This window comes from Mustela nigripes, chromosome 1 (assembly GCF_022355385.1).
Source record: "Mustela nigripes isolate SB6536 chromosome 1, MUSNIG.SB6536, whole genome shotgun sequence".
Taxonomy (NCBI): domain Eukaryota; kingdom Metazoa; phylum Chordata; class Mammalia; order Carnivora; family Mustelidae; genus Mustela; species Mustela nigripes.
Window position 1 is genome coordinate 42,113,335 of NC_081557.1, and position 15,287 is coordinate 42,128,621.

General features: G+C 50.2%; 1 protein-coding gene across 1 annotated transcript in view; it reads left to right on the forward strand.

Moving 5' to 3' along the window:
- Nucleotides 1-14,803, forward strand: part of TRIM66 (tripartite motif containing 66) — a 56,726-nt gene extending 41,923 nt beyond the window's left edge. Inside the window, exons 13-22 of the mRNA XM_059408836.1 lie at nucleotides 2,555-3,076; nucleotides 3,238-3,430; nucleotides 5,456-5,516; nucleotides 5,923-6,097; nucleotides 6,344-6,633; nucleotides 7,114-7,240; nucleotides 7,566-7,640; nucleotides 7,995-8,147; nucleotides 8,553-8,771; nucleotides 9,474-14,803. Coding sequence (XP_059264819.1) covers nucleotides 2,555-3,076; nucleotides 3,238-3,430; nucleotides 5,456-5,516; nucleotides 5,923-6,097; nucleotides 6,344-6,633; nucleotides 7,114-7,240; nucleotides 7,566-7,640; nucleotides 7,995-8,147; nucleotides 8,553-8,771; nucleotides 9,474-9,533 — 1,875 coding nt within the window. The 3' untranslated portion in view covers nucleotides 9,534-14,803. The remainder of the gene's footprint in view (nucleotides 1-2,554; nucleotides 3,077-3,237; nucleotides 3,431-5,455; nucleotides 5,517-5,922; nucleotides 6,098-6,343; nucleotides 6,634-7,113; nucleotides 7,241-7,565; nucleotides 7,641-7,994; nucleotides 8,148-8,552; nucleotides 8,772-9,473) is intronic.
- The last annotated feature ends 484 nt before the right edge of the window (nucleotides 14,804-15,287 follow it).

The window sequence follows — 15,287 nt, forward strand, 5'->3', positions numbered from 1 at the left end:
AAAAGGAAGGAGTAAAACTTAACTAATCACGGATGACAAGATTTGTGTGCACAGAAATTCCCCAGGCGACTTCAGCAAGGTCTCTGGGTACAAGGTCAACCTATAAAAGTCAATTGCATTTCTATGTATGAGCACAAATAAAGGGAAAATGGAGATTTACAAAGTGATGTGTTCAACTGCATAAAACATTTCAGATGCCTTGCAGAGCCTCGTTTTTCTCAAGTATAGGGTTAGGGCCGCAAGAACAACACTAACAGTCACAATACGAGGGGCAGCAGCGGCCGTAGCTGGGGGTCACAGAGTACCTGCCATGTGGCGGACAGTGTTCTAACCCTTTACCCTTGTCACCTTCACAACCACCCTTTAACATTTGTGATGAGGATTTAGTGAGGAAATGTATGTAAGATACTTAACAAATTTCCTCACATGTAATAAATGATCAATAAATGTTAGCTATATACAGACAATCATGATTTTAGAGAGACACATAGATCCAGCTGTTAATAGAGCGGAGCTGCTATTTATTTGGTTCAAGATTTGTAGAACATACAGTCATACATTGTTGTTGTTTTTTTAAAAAAATTTTAAATAGCTCATGAATTCATTTATTGAGTCAGGTCTAGAAGCTGCTCCTGGGTCTAGAAATACAGTGGGTAAGCAAAATAGATAAAATCTATGCCCTAATGGAGTTTATGGTTTATGGGGGAAAATAGAGATTCATCATATAGTCTCACAACTAGGAGAATATCACCCCACCCCGCAAAAAAAAAAAAAAAAAAGGAAAAGGAAAAAAAAATCACAGGTGAGCTGAGTTTAGAAGGACAAGCGGTATAGGGGCAGGGATAGGAGAATGTTCCATGGAGAGGAAGAGGTCTGTTTGAAGGGGATGAAGGTTGTAGGTGAAAAGAGAGCTTTGCATGTTTCAGGGATTGAAAAAAATGTCTGAGTGGCTAGAGCTCAGAGAATGGGAGGGTGGTTATGTGAACTGTGGCTAGAGTAGGACAGGGGATGGGCAGTCATTTTCACAGCTGTCCTAAGAACAGTGCAGTGTACTGTGGGGCTTCATGCAAAGGAATGATGTGGTCAGATTTGTGTTTTGAAAATATTTCTCCAATGAGGAGACTATTGCTATCGTCTGGGAAAATACAAGAGTGTAACCCAGACTAGGATACCAGCAATAGAGAGGAATTAGTGGGAAGATATGTGACTTGTTTAAGGGGTAGAATTGATGAGGTTTGGAATTAGCTTGGGTGAGGGAGGGGGGATGGCCCACTGATGCTTCCCCTCCTAGCATCTGACTTGAAGAACTGGGTGACTAGGAGGGGCATTCACTGACGTAAGGACAGCCTTTCTTCACTGTTAAATAGGTTTGCTAATTTTGTAGTGAAACTTGAAATGATATTTGAAGTGTTTACTTTCCTGTGGAAATTTGAATATCTTACTCACGGGGAAAGGCTGAAGACACTGATTTTGGAAGCTTAGAGATATTTACTCTTTGTTTCCCCTTTGACTTTCAAAAGATGCCAAGTTGTTCTATCTTTAGTCTAAAAAGAAAAAAAGGCAGGGATATCAAACTTCTAAATTCCTAAATGTTACATTTAGAACCAGTCTCTCACCATCCACCCTTCATCATATGTGTTTCTCCAATCTGTGAAATGGAATGCATCCAGTGCAGAAATCTATGTCTTTAACTTCACTTTATGAACCTTTAGGTCTCTTCTTCCTGCAACACCAAGTAGTTAGACAGGAGAAAACAATTCTTAGGGTTGGGAAGTTACAGCCTCATCCAGTGATTGTCCATACTCAGTCATATTAAGACCTAGCTGCTCTGATGTTCTCTGCTTCTGGCTTGGAAGGTCCTGGACAGATAGAGTTGGGCTAGGAAAGACTTTCCCATCTCTTGGTCAAAGCTTTCCCTTAATGCTAGTGGTTCTGGAGTTGATCTAAGCAAGCCCATGAAAAGGGCCTAGAGTTGGCTCAGGTTCCCCAGGACTGATTGGGTGCCCCTAGACTTTGGCATTATCTCAGAGAAGGCCTGAGGCAGATCAGAGTTTGAGCCTTCTGGACTTCTTTCCATTTATATGTAGCAGAAACTAGCCCAGAGGAATGCCAGCAGGGATGAGAAGGCACTAGTGGTTTAGTCAGTGGGAAATGTGAAGTTGAAGGGCAGTCCCACAGTCTGATCCTATGCCCAAGTACTGGATGGAGGTGAAGAGTGTGGGTTGATGGTAGCTCCGTGTGTGTGTGTGTACCACCCTCATGGCAGGTTGTAGGTGATCTCTGTCATTCTCCCACACTGTTTCATCACTGTTTCACAAACACACATGCACACCAGTGTCCTCAGTCTGTGCCGCCCTCTCTGTCAGAGCCTAGCAGCCTCCTTGGCGTAGGGGACTGGGAATAGGACTTCATATGTTGTCTGAGTTCCCTGCAGCTACTAGACTCCGAGGCTGGAGTGAAATCTGAGCATGGGAGCTCTCTTGGGCTGCATTTCTCCTCCCCTCCCCTCATCCCCTGCTAATGGCCTGACTCTACGCTGTCTTCGTTCCCGCAGCACTCCACTTCGGTGAGCATCATGGGCTTCTCCAACACATTGGAGATGGAGCTGTCATCTACCAGGCTGGCAAGGACCCTAGAGCCACAGATACAGAGTGTGAGCAGCTTGACTGCTGCCCCTTCCCACATGGTCCCAAGCCTACTGAGCAGCACACCCACAACTGTGTCCGGCCTGATGAGTGGTCAAAACCAGGCTATGCCCAGCCTGACCGTCAGTCATCTGCAGACTGTACCCAGCCTTGTGCGCAGCACGCCCCAGTCTATGCCTGGTCTGATGAATGAGTCCTCCCAGGCCATCACAAGCCTAGCAAGTGATCACTCGCAGGCCAGGCCCAACCCAATGTCTGGTACCACCCAGACTATGCCAAGTCTGGCAACTTGTCCTCTGCAGAGCATGCCTCCAGCTTCTGACATGCAACCAGAAACCGGATCCAGCTGCAGTCCTGGCTCTGGCCGAACTGGAGGGAGCCTGTGCCCTGCAGATGGGGCTGACCCCTCCCTTGGGAATGCCCTGTGTAAGGTAAGTCCTGGGGAAAATGACATAAAACTTCTTCTGCTCATCATTGAGCAGCAGGGTGGCCCCTGAAAGGCTTATCCTGACATTAGCTTAATAGCTCTATGACTACTAACAGTAAAACCATCTGATTTCTTTGATTCTTTTTGGCCTTTCACTTTTGAAAGATGGAGAATGAGGATTCTACTCGCTTCACTGACTCTCTGGGACAAGACGCCACAACCCCGGGCCTGGAGGTTTCCAAGGATTTGGCTGTGCCTTCAGAACTGGAGGAGCCAATTAACCTCTCTGTGAAGAAACCTCCACTGGTCCCAGCAGTCAATACATCCATGGCTCTGCAGCAATACCGGAACCCAAAAGGTGAGGTGCAAGTCAGTAAGCAGCCTGTCACTCGTGCTGGCTACTTCAGATACAGGTCAGGAGACAGGCTTGAGGCAGGAGGGAGCAGCATTTCTCTCTCAGGCTCATTTCACTTCCCTCCAACACGGACTTACTGGGACCTGTTCTGCTTCCCTCATTGTGGCCAGGACTTAGCCTCCTGTAACATTTCCATGCAAAAAGTTCTGGAGGCGGAGGAGAGGCAGGGGAAACAGGAAGAACTCATCCCAGAGGGGCTAGCCTTAGCAAAATATTTTAGGGAAAAGAGCATATCTGACTTTGGAGTCAGGTATATCTAACTTAGAAAACTTTTTACCTTTCTTCTTTTATTCTTTGTTCTGTTCTTTTTACCTTTGACCTTTCTGAGCTGGTTTCTTTCTCTGTAAATGGGGCTAATCATAGCTACTACATAGACTACTGGGACCAATAACTACAGTGAGATCATTTGATGACTTTCTCTGTAGTAACAAGAATTGGCCATGCTTTGCCTCACACCTGGCAGTCCTATGGATTTGTGTTGTGCTCTAGAGTAAAGGGAATTTGGACCAGTGCAGACTCCCTCTGATTCTCTTCTCAGCTACCTACATACCTTCTCAAATGGGGCTTCCTTTTTTCTGTCATAAGCCAGGGCTAGCTGGGAAGTTTGAAAGCAACCACGGAGTGACTGTTTGGGACTTTTTCTCTTTAATGTATGATAAGTGTTTAGTCTGTAATGATCACTCAATTTCTGATACATTGAATAAATGAAAATGAAATAATTTTTCCCCTTGTTTTTTTCACACTGACTGAAAGACCAACTTATTGGTTCTTGTTAACTGCATAATAATGGGACCCTGAATTTTAAGCAGTTAAATTTTGGGGGCCCTGGTTGCCCATGGAAAGTGCCTGGTGCCGAGTGTGCTCAGTAAATGCCAGTTTCCTTCTCCCTCCCCACAGCACCTCCTGCCCGTCTACACAGGCTCTACTGCACTACTCGGGGTAGGGCTGCAGGGAGCCTTTTGCCTATGGAGTATGAACTAGACTCTCAGGTAGTACTAAAATCCCAGCACTTGGGTGGAAAGGCAGAGGCTGGACAGAAGGACTCCTCAGAGCATGTAACACTAGTATATGGAGCACAAGAGATTTCTGAACTCACTTGGAAGGGGAGAAGCTGGCCCCTCAGCACCTGACCCAACACTCACCCCTAGATAGCCTCTGAATGTAATGTTTGTTTTTTTAAATTTATTTTTAACTTTTTTAATTTTTAATTTTTAAAGTTTTATTTAAGTAATCGCTACATCCGACATGGGACTCGAATTCACAACCCCAAGATCAAGAGTTGCGTGCTCTTCTGACTGAGCCAGCCAGGCACCCCATATCTGTTTGTCTTTTTATTTATTATTTATTTATTTATAAAGATTTTATTTATTCCCATTTGAGAGAGAGAAGGAACACAAGTAAGGAGTAGGGAGAGGAAGAAGCAGGCTCCCCACTGAGCATGGAGCCCAACATGGGGCTCGATCCCAGGACCTGAAGATCATGACCTGAGCCAAAGGCAGAACTTTAACCATCTGAGCTTCCTAGGGACCCCTCTGTTTGTCTTTTAAAATATTTTATCTATTTATTAGAGAGAGAGAGAGAGAAAGTGCGCACGCACGCACATGTGAGGGGAAGGGCAGAGGAGAGGGTAACAGTCCCAAGCGGACTCTGCACTGAGTGTGGAGCCTGATGTGGGCCTCGATCCTAGGACACTGAGATCATGATCTGAGCCGAAACCAAGAGTTGAGGCTTAACCGGCTGAGCCACGCAGATGCCCCTGTTTATCTTTTTAAAAGAAGGTGGCCTTCTTTCTCTCTGAGGAAGGAGAGCCATGGTAGGATTGCCACCATTATGAATGATTACAGTGTGGGTAATGATTGCGTGACAGGTGTGTGGCCAACGGGATGCGTAGTACATATGAGTGGAAGGTATGGGTTATAGGGCATGTTATCAGAAATGTACATCACAGGCATTTGTCTTTTGTCTTAGAGCATGAGCATTTTGAACAAGGAGCCGTGGAGACGGATGCAAAGGAGAATCAGAGTATCAGGTAACAGGCTTTTGGCCCAACCTCCCTCTCTCACCCTCCAAACTCATGTCCTGGGAGGTTGGCACAGGAAGCCAGCATCCTTCATGACTAACTAGAAGCAGAACTTTACCTGTAACCATCTTCTTCAACTCCCAGACCCTCGAGTAGAATCATGTGGTTGGGAGCCTAGGATCTTGTGGGAGGGAATCCTGACTCCTGCAGCAGGAGGCATGTGCTTCCTCTTTAGGAATTCCCTTTCTTTGAGCAGAGGCCCCCTGCCCCCCGGGGCAGGAAGGTGACATGTAGGCCTGCACAGGGTGGGATTGGGATCTGGGGCAGCAGCATGTGGGATCATGGATGAGCTGACTTAGAGGCTGGGGTCAGAGGAGGCTCCTCCCGAGACCCAGGGGTATCTCTCTTGCCACAGGCCCTTCCACAGCGAGCCCAAGATTCCCTACGTGCGGCTGGAGCGGCTCAAGATCTGTGCTGCCTCCTCAGGAGAGATGCCAGTGTTCAAGTTGAAACCCCAAAAGAATGAGCAGGATGGGAGCTTCCTGCTGATCATCGAGTGTGGCACTGAGTCCTCCAGCATGTCCATTAAGGTACCGCTCTGCTCTGTCTTGTCCTTGAACTTGGCTCACCCTGGGAGCCTCTCTTTTCTCTCTGTTTCTGTCAGAATTCTGGCTGTTGCTGACGCTGACCCGGTGCAGATTTACCCCTGGCTGTGAGGGGGTTGTCCCAGCATTCCTGGGGCTCAGCTGGCCTGGGGGCCTGGTCAGTCCATCCTCTCCCTCCCTCCACAGCTTGTTGGTGCTATGCTCTGACCGCTGACTCCCTTCTTCTCCAAGGTCAGCCAGAACAACATGCCTGATGCCATCCAGGCCCCAAGTCTGGGGGGAAGAAAGGTCACTGTCACTTCTCTGGCTGGGCAGCAGACACCAGAGGGGGAGGGTGTATCTCCTGAGGAGCAAAGACTCATTCCTCGGACCCCTGGAGCCAAGAAGGGGCCCCCAGTACCCATGGAGAATGAGGACTTCTGCGCCGTGTGCCTCAACGGAGGGGAGTTGCTGTGCTGTGACCGCTGCCCCAAAGTGTTCCACCTCTCCTGCCACCTGCCGGCCTTGCTTGGCTTCCCAGGGTAAGCCATGCAGGTCCTAGCAGGGTACTTTTCCGAGAGGCCTCTCCCAGGCCCACACAGCTCCCTGGGCTGGGCTTCTTCCCTGTCTAGGCCCCTGTGAACTACAGGTCTGTGAGTTAGCAGCCCTGCTGCTGTGTCTTGTGTGCACGGACAGGCAGATGTTTGAGACTGAATTGGTTTCCTTTCTTCCTCTCTTCCGAGCTTCCTCCTACACACACAGATTTGTCCCCATACTCCTGTTGCAGCCCCTTGCTGAGTCCTTTGTTTTTTCTGGATTCACTCCATCCCAAGTTACTGAATTTCTTTCAAGCTGGTGGTTAGGAAGCTATTCCTTACAGGGAGGACTAGGTACTGAGTCTCCCAAAATATTGCACCCCACCCCACCCCCCGACCTGCCCTGGGTATCTTGGAACAGAGGGATAGGGGAGGTGGCTCTGGGCCATGTGCTGAGGCCTCACTGGGCCTCACCTGCCTCTGCAGGGGAGACTGGGTGTGTACCTTGTGCCGCAGCCTGACCCAGCCAGAGATGGAGTATGACTGTGAGAATGCCCGCTATTACCAACCTGGAACGCGGGCCACTCCTGGCCTGAGCGTCTATGACCAAAAGGTAGGGAGGGGTCTCTGGGAACAAGGTTCCCTGCCTGGGGCAGCCCCCTTGTGCCAGGGGCTGAGACTTTTCTGAGGGGTTGGGAGGCCTCTCCAGTTACCTCTCTGTTGGGTGATGCCTGACAGCCTGGCCCATGGGGGTTTGCTGTGCATTCCTTCCTGCCAGCTGTTTTCCTCTGGTCTGGGAGGCTGGGCTCTGCCTTCTCATGGTAGCCCATGCCCTGTGGGACAGAGCTGCCCCTGCTGGAGTTACCAGGGTCACTGTCTTCAGTCTTCTGGAGGTGGGGCCAGGGAGAAGTAACATGCTGCCCATCTGGTTTCTGCAGAAGTGTGAAAAGCTGGTGCTGTCCTTGTGCTGCAATAGCCTCAGCCTGCCCTTCCACGAGCCCGTTAGCCCGCTGGTAAGGAAGGCTGCCTGTTTCTGCCGGCTCCCGAGGTCCTGGGCCCGTGGTGGGTCCCAGGGGTATCCAGAGCATGGCCACTTGGAAATCGAGTTAATACGTGCCCAGACTAGCGGACCCAGCCGTGGCCACCACAGCCCCCCAACCCCACGGCCACTGAACCGGACTGGACAGTGAGCCAGTCCTCTTTTCCCCCATCTCTTTGTCTTCTTTCTTCACTTTTCTTCTTGCTGCCCTTCTCTTTGTTGTGTTCTTTCACTCCTGTCCTACCTCATTCTCCATCTTTTCCTTCTTCTTCTGTACCTCCACTTTTTCTGTCTTCCTGCTTGGCTTCCCCTTCTCTCCTCCCCCAAGGCCCGGCATTACTACCAGATTATCAAGAGGCCCATGGACCTGTCGATCATCCGGAGGAAGCTGCAAAAGAAGGACCCAGCTCACTATACCACCCCAGAGGAGGTGGTATCAGATGTCCGCCTCATGTTCTGGAACTGTGCGAAGTTCAATTATGTATGTCTTGCCTGTTTTCCCTCTCCCCTATTTCCCGGGGACCCCAAGACTCTTGGCTGGATGGGGATATCAGGTTTGGTCCTGAGTTGCCATGAAGACTTGGGAACAGACTTTTTGGGGCCCCCAGAGTGAGTATTTATCTCTCCCACTCTTGGGCCTCAGCATGGACTCAGGAGGAAGAAGGGGGAGTGCTAGTGGTTGGCCATCTGTGGGTAACTGTCAGGGCCACTTCTGCTATGAGAGGTGATACTAAACTGATTGTCTTAAGTCTTTAGGAGAAATCTCACTTTCTAGACCTCCAGGAAACTAGCCAGGCTTTGCACTCGCTGTAGAGCTCTTGAGGGACCATGAAGTGATGGGCTGGTGGGAATGGGCAGGAACATCACTGCTGTCCTTCCCACTCAGCCTGACTCAGAAGTCGCAGAGGCCGGCCGCTGCCTGGAAGTGTTCTTTGAAGGCTGGTTGAAGGAGATCTACCCGGAGAAACGGTTTGCCCAGCCAAGGCAGGAGGACTCAGACTCCGAGGAGGTGTCTAGCGAGAGTGGGTATTCCACTCCCCAGGGCTTCCCATGGCCCCCCTATGTGCAGGAGGGCATCCAACCCAAGAGGCGGCGGCGACACATGGTAAAGATTGCTGCCAGGTGGTGGGCGACGTGGGGGGTGGTGGGGCAGGCAGGGGGCACTCAAGCAGCATGTGTAGGGCAACCTAAAGCCAGACTTCTAGGGAGGCACAGGTGAGTGGTGACAATGAATCCTCACTCCCAGCCCCTTAGTCTAAGGGGAAGACAGCAGTGTGAGGCTCATGAAGTTTAATTACTGCTGAGACTTGAAACTCAGAGAGGTGAATGTACATGCCCAGGTCACCCAGGAAACTAGCAGCAGAATCAGGGTAAGAAGCCATGGCTCCCAGCTCCTAGCTTGGGGCTGGTTATTCTGCACTATGATCCCTAGGAGAGGAGAAACAGCTGTCTCTCTCTGATCTCAGCTTGGGTTTGGGAGAAAGGAAGGTGTATTTCCAGCCCCTTGGTATAGAGAAGGAGGGAGAGGTGTTTCTCGCAGCAAAGAGAGCTCCTCCGACCTTGTGTCTGGTCCCACATAGGCAGACTCAAGATATCACTTCAATGCGTTTCATTCCACTGAACTGTATTGCCTGCCTGCTGGGTGCCGGGGCACAACCAGCCACCCCACCGCCCCGTTGTGTACCGTACTTGGCACACTGTAGTGTTCAGTGCCTGCAGTGAGCCTCACTGTTGCATTCCTGGGCTAGAGTAGAATACCTGCCATATATATATTACACACACACACATATATTTTTTCCCCTTTCAGGAGAACGAAAAAGCAAAACGCATGTCCTTCCGCCTGGCCAGCAGTGTCTCCCAGGTGTGAGAGCTGGCAGCAGAGCGAGCAGCCTGGCAGCTGCCATCCCATCCTGTCGACCACTGTCCCCACCTTTCAGCTCATTCTCTTCAGACCGTGGATGTGAGACGAGTCTTGTCGAGCCATGGAGTGCTCTTCTTTGCCGTTTGCATCTTACAGCATTCATTTGGGAGCCATTGTGCATCCACTACAGAGAAGATTCCAGTAATAAACAGCAAAGAGGGAGGTGTTCCCGATTCCCAGACAAATCAGATGTGTAGGGTCCACTGGACAAGACCGCGCCGGTCAGGCTCAGGAAGGCCTAAGCTTCTTGGTGACCTCTTTCTGCTGAGGAAAGCAGACTTTTCTCACCTCTCAGTGCGCAGGGCTCAGGAGCAGTGTATATATCCGAAGTCCTCCTGGGCCCTAGGGTGCGGTGTGGAGAGAAGGGAGAGAGGTTCTGACATATAGCAGGCCTATGATCACTGGCCTAGCACAGCCAAAGACTGTCACTGTTTGCCTTTGCTTGGCCTGCTAGGACAGGATGCTGCCCTGTGCAGGGTAATGGAGGCTTCTAGAGGCCAGAGGTCTCAATTGGTGCCTATTTGGGTTCTAACGGTTTTCAGGGTATTTGTTCCTCATGACCCCTCTTCCGATGTTGACTTAGGTGGCCGCTGTGCTCTAGGTGGTATGGCCTTCTTGATGGGGCTGGGTGGCTGTGCAGGGACTGCTGATGGCTTCAGGCTCAGATTTCACTGGCAGGCTTAAGGAGATGTCAGCTGCAGAGCCTGTCCTCTGTGTTACTGACTTTGGGTTCATAGCTATTCTTCGGGGTCAGAACCTGCTTTCCTGGGAGTGATTGTCAGTGGCCATCTCTTCAGTTTCTCCACTCAGGTCTGGACCCTGAGTTCTGCCTTGGAAACCTGAGAGGCAGGGGCTGGCCAAGGAGGCGGCCCCAGAACAGCTCACCCTGCTGGGCTTCTCCTCCTTCTTAGACATGCTAGCCCTCAGCTTCTCCACTTTCACAGAGCCAAAGATCAGAAGCGAGTGCTCTGACTCGCCTGTCCCTGGGCTCCCCACAGCCCAGAAAAAGCCAAGACACTAGTGGCCACCCTTTTCTGATGGAGGCTGGAGAAGGCCAGAGGGTGAGCCAGGAGCCCGATCTAACTGCTCCTGGGGGAATGTTGTGTCTAGGGTGGAGAAGGGAGAAACTTGAGAGCTGAGGAGCCAGAGTCCTTCAGTGACTTTGAAGCAACTTCAGGATGTCACTTCTCCAAGAATGCAGAGGGAAGTGTTCTGGAAGCCGCAGGCACAGGAATTCCAGACTGCATCTCAGGTGGAGAGGGATCTTCATGGCCTGAGAGGGGTGTTTTGGAGGAGGAGGCATAGGCAGCTGCGGGGAATCAGGCTATTTCCCCAGTGAGGACTTGGTGGAGAAGGAAGCTACTGCTGATGATGCTGGGGGAGATGAGAGCGGACGTGCCCATGGCCTGGCCTGCAGACGAAGCTGTCTCTGGTCTGGTCATGGTGTGACTAATTTCAAGGGAGTCTTAGGTCAAGGCTTTATTTTTGCTAAGAGATGAAGTTTAAGGAAGTTCTTGTGTGTAGGGCCTTTGTCAATGGGAACATTCTGCTTGGAGAAAAGATTTCTTCTCTCCTTGTCAGTTGGTGTTACTGCTCATTTCCTTCACCCCGCAGGCTGAGAGGCCATCTTCACTTCAGAACCAATCGCGCCGTTGGCCTGCCATTCTTTCACCAGCCCTTGCCAGGCTCTCCTCCGCAGATGGGCTTCCACAGTCCTGTTTCCTAGTCAGGAGTAACTAAGTCTTTAATACTCCAGTAGCCAGGCAATCTTTAGGTCTAGCTCTCTGCTCTTTGGGGCACACATGACTCTGGCTTGGGTTTTAGCCACTTTCCTTTCAATATTTGAATCTTTTTTCCCTGTTCAGTTGACTTGGCAAGGTTCCCTCTGTAATTACCTCACTAATTTCATGCTCTTGGTCATCTTTCCTTTGTTGTGGCCCCCACCCCCACCTCCCCTGAATGAGCATCGTGGTGCTATGTGTCGGACAGCCAGGTAAGGGCTGCAATAGGCTCAAATCTGATTGGGATCCTTCCACAGGACCAACTGAGGCCACAAATAAGCAGAAATGCCTGGCTAACTGCTTGGCTTCCCTCCTATGACATATAGTGTGCTGGGCCAGAGATCTTAGTAATGTAGTAGAGAGTCACATATTCCTTTCCCATCGCAGAGACCCTGCCTGCTGAGAGGTCCACTTCAGCACCTGAGCAGATGGAGGGTGTCCTTCCCCGCAAGGGTGCGAGGCCCTGCCCCACCACACCACCTCTGCACTGGTTACCCCACACCCCGCCTCTCTCCAGGCTTTTCCTGTGGACTTAGCACCAATGTTTTATGTCGTGGTTTGGTTTTATTTTTGCATGCAGAAAACAGAACATGGGTTTTTAGAAATTAAAAGAAAAAGCTGCTAGCCGAGTGACTGACTTCAGTGGCTCTTTGCTAACGTCTGAGCTGATCCTGCTTTTGACTTACTCCCATAATGGCCCCCTTTGAAGTCAGTCAGATCCTTTGGCCTTTGACTAAGTCATGAAATGGCAGTGAGTTCTGGGTCCTCCCATTATAGAATGCATTCTGAAAGGAGAAATGGGGCTCCTTGGATATACTGAGAAATAGGAGGGCAGAGTGGCTTCAGTGGATGCAAAGGGGATTTTAGTGCAAAAATTGGTGCAGGATGAAAAAAAATTGGTGCAGGATGAATTGCGGAGTACTCTTCCAGAACATGGGTAGTCCGGCCCTACCTGACTTCTAGCAGTTGCCAACTACACCCCCTCTACAGGTCCCCCTCCCACAGTGGCAGCTGCCTGACCCTCTTTAGACTCTGCTCTAAGACTTGATAGGTTCTAGTTCCCTCTGGCAACAGGTCTTTGCCTTGCTTCTAAGACCTAGACCTCTCCTCATTTGTTCCCAGGCTCTGCTCTGCTCTCTCTCCCACTCCCTGATGTCATGTCACCTGTAGTCTTCTCTTCTGAACTCCCAAGCTGAGACTTTGCTCCTTTGGGATCACCATCCCCCATGCTTCCTCCTCTCCCATGCCCTCCCTGCTGTTTATTGAAATTGCCTGCTCCTTTAGCCCAGTTCCCTGACCTCCTCTCTCTTTGTGTCAGCCTTCTCCCTGGCTGTTTCCTCTCCCTAGCCTGAGCCCGTGGTCCATCACATTTGGACATTTTTATCAGGATCCTGAGCTTTCTTATCCCCTCTAACTCAAAACTTCCCCTGAAACTGTCAACTGTTCTCCATTTTTGGCATCAGCTTATTTTCTCCTCCCCTCTCCTGGGTCGCTAAGCATGACAGCTTCATAGTTGACACCCTCAGTTGGGCGGTCAGCATTGATGGGTGTATCTTTGACTTGTAATTACACCGCTCTCTGTCTATGCCCCTTATCTTTGCTCTCAGCAACTGACTGACCCCACTGCCTACTTCACAGACCAGAGTCCCTAAAGTGAGAAACTCCCTGCCCATTTGCTCCTCTCTCTCTCCCCTCTGTGTCCACATCCCTCCTCAGATTGTTCCCTTCTGCTCCTGTTCAGTGCTCTGTTTCTTGAATCCTGCTCTGTGGCCTCCAAGACTTTGCTCTGTCCCTTATCCCACCACTCCCACTTCCTGGGAGCTCAACCTCCCTCTCCAATGGCAGCTCCACAAAGCCTACACACAAGCAGAGGTCGCCCCCAGACTAAAACAAAGCTTCTTAGAATCGGTTGCTCCTTACCCATTGTCCTTATTGACTAAGTTTCTTTAAAAAAGGATTTTTTTTTTCCATTAATTCTTCTCACTCTTCAACCTCCACAGCTTTTCATAAGCGTCACCAGTGACCACCCAGTTGCCAAATCGAAAGAATACCTTTCAGTTCTCAACCGTCTTGACGTCTCCACAGCATTTCACACCATCTGCCACTTGTTCTTTGGAGACAGCCCCATCACATGGCTTTTCTGACACCGCAGGTGTCTGGGTTATTCTCTTCCCTCTCGGCCACACAGGCCGAGACTTTCTTAACGTCTTGACAAGCGAACACATCCATAGCTCCTTGCGGCCTCCCCTCTTCAGGAATGGGGCAGTCAGGAGGAAGCACGGCTGCTCCTGCTCCCTTCCCTCTGTGTCTTCCTGTTTTCCCTGAGTCTCTTTCTTCCCCTGGGCTCAGTTCTCCCCATGCCAGTCATGTTTATGAGCTCTCCTGGGAAGAGAGCTTCTGCAATCCTTTCTCTCTGTCCTTCCCAGTGCAGCACAGAGATCGATTTTAGCTATGTTTGCCAAGAGGTCTCATCTAACTCAGCCCAAGAATGTGGATTGAGTCTTACCAAAAAGCAGTTTGGGTAAATGGGATTCCCAGGCTGGTGGGCAGCTCATCGCCATGATCCCCGTACCAGTTAGAGCTGGCCACAGTTGGTGAGGTGCTGGGGATCATGGTAAAACATGTTTCCATTGTGTGGGTCATTGTGCTTCTAGTCGGGAGGAGGATCCCTGCAAGGGTGGCTGTCTGCCACTGATAACATTCTGGTAGAGGGAAGACTGAGAAGTGCTGGGAGTCCTCACTTGCTTGGGGCCCAGTTGAGGTCAGGTAGGCCTCTTTTAAAAGGCCAGGTCTCTCCCATCTGTACTGATAGCACCCCGTTTGCTCCAGCTATTCCTGGAGTTAGAGGCAGATGTCAGGTGTTTTCTTGGAGGTGGGGTGAGATAGTAGAAAGTTATCTGATTTGAGATGCTGAACACCTAAATTTTGGTTCTGCCAGTTATGAATTATGTGACGTTGGTAGTTTCCCCAACTTGGTTGGGGGAGGGGGTTGAAAACAGTGATCTCTCTGAGGCTGTGCTACTGGAATGATGGTGCTGGTGATTCGAACTCTAAAGCTCAGGCGCCACAGGGAGCAAGGGAATATTGGGGATAGGACATAGCTGGGGAGTCTTGGCCAAGGCAGGACAAAGGGACTGACAGGCTAGACTGAGCACTTTGAGGAAAGCAGCTTTGAGCTGCTTCTTGAGCCATATGCCCATTCCTCAAGCTGCACCTCTTTCTTGGATATCTAGAATGAGTTCCTCTTGGGCCTTTTTCAGAAGTGGCCATTGGATTCAAAGTGGTTGGGGGCAGGAAGAAGGAGTATTGTGAAGGGAAATGTCACTGATCTTAAAAGGGCCTACACATTCAAGAACAAATTAAAAACAGCACTTTTCTTTACCAACAACTGTGTCCTGGAGTGTTTCTTCAGTAATGATGGCCGAACCTACTTCGTGGTCGTCTTGCCCCTGAACTCCAACATCATGAAGAACACAAGGTGAGGAAGAACATCTAGTTTTCCATCTAGGGAAGAACTCAACTCTCGGCTTTTTGTTGCATGAACACAGCCCATTCCTCAAAATTCAGGCAATGAGTCTGAGGCAGAGTTAAGAGAAAGCAGTCTTACGAGTGCCCACCACTTCCAGGCACTGAATACCTCAAAAATGTCCTTTATAGGGGCGCCTGGGTGGCTCAGTGGATTAAGCCACTGCCTTGGGCTCAGGTCATGATTTCAGGGTCCTGGGATCGAGTCCCACATCGGGCTCTCTGCTCAGCAAGGGGCCTGTTTCCCTTCCTCTCTCTCTGCCTGCCTCTCTGCCTGCTTGTGATCTCTCTCTGTCAAATAAATAAAATCTTTAAAAAAAAATGTCCTTTATATAGGGCCATTCCCCAGTCACCTAGCCTTGGGCCTCCTCTCTGCCCACTCTACACCCATGGT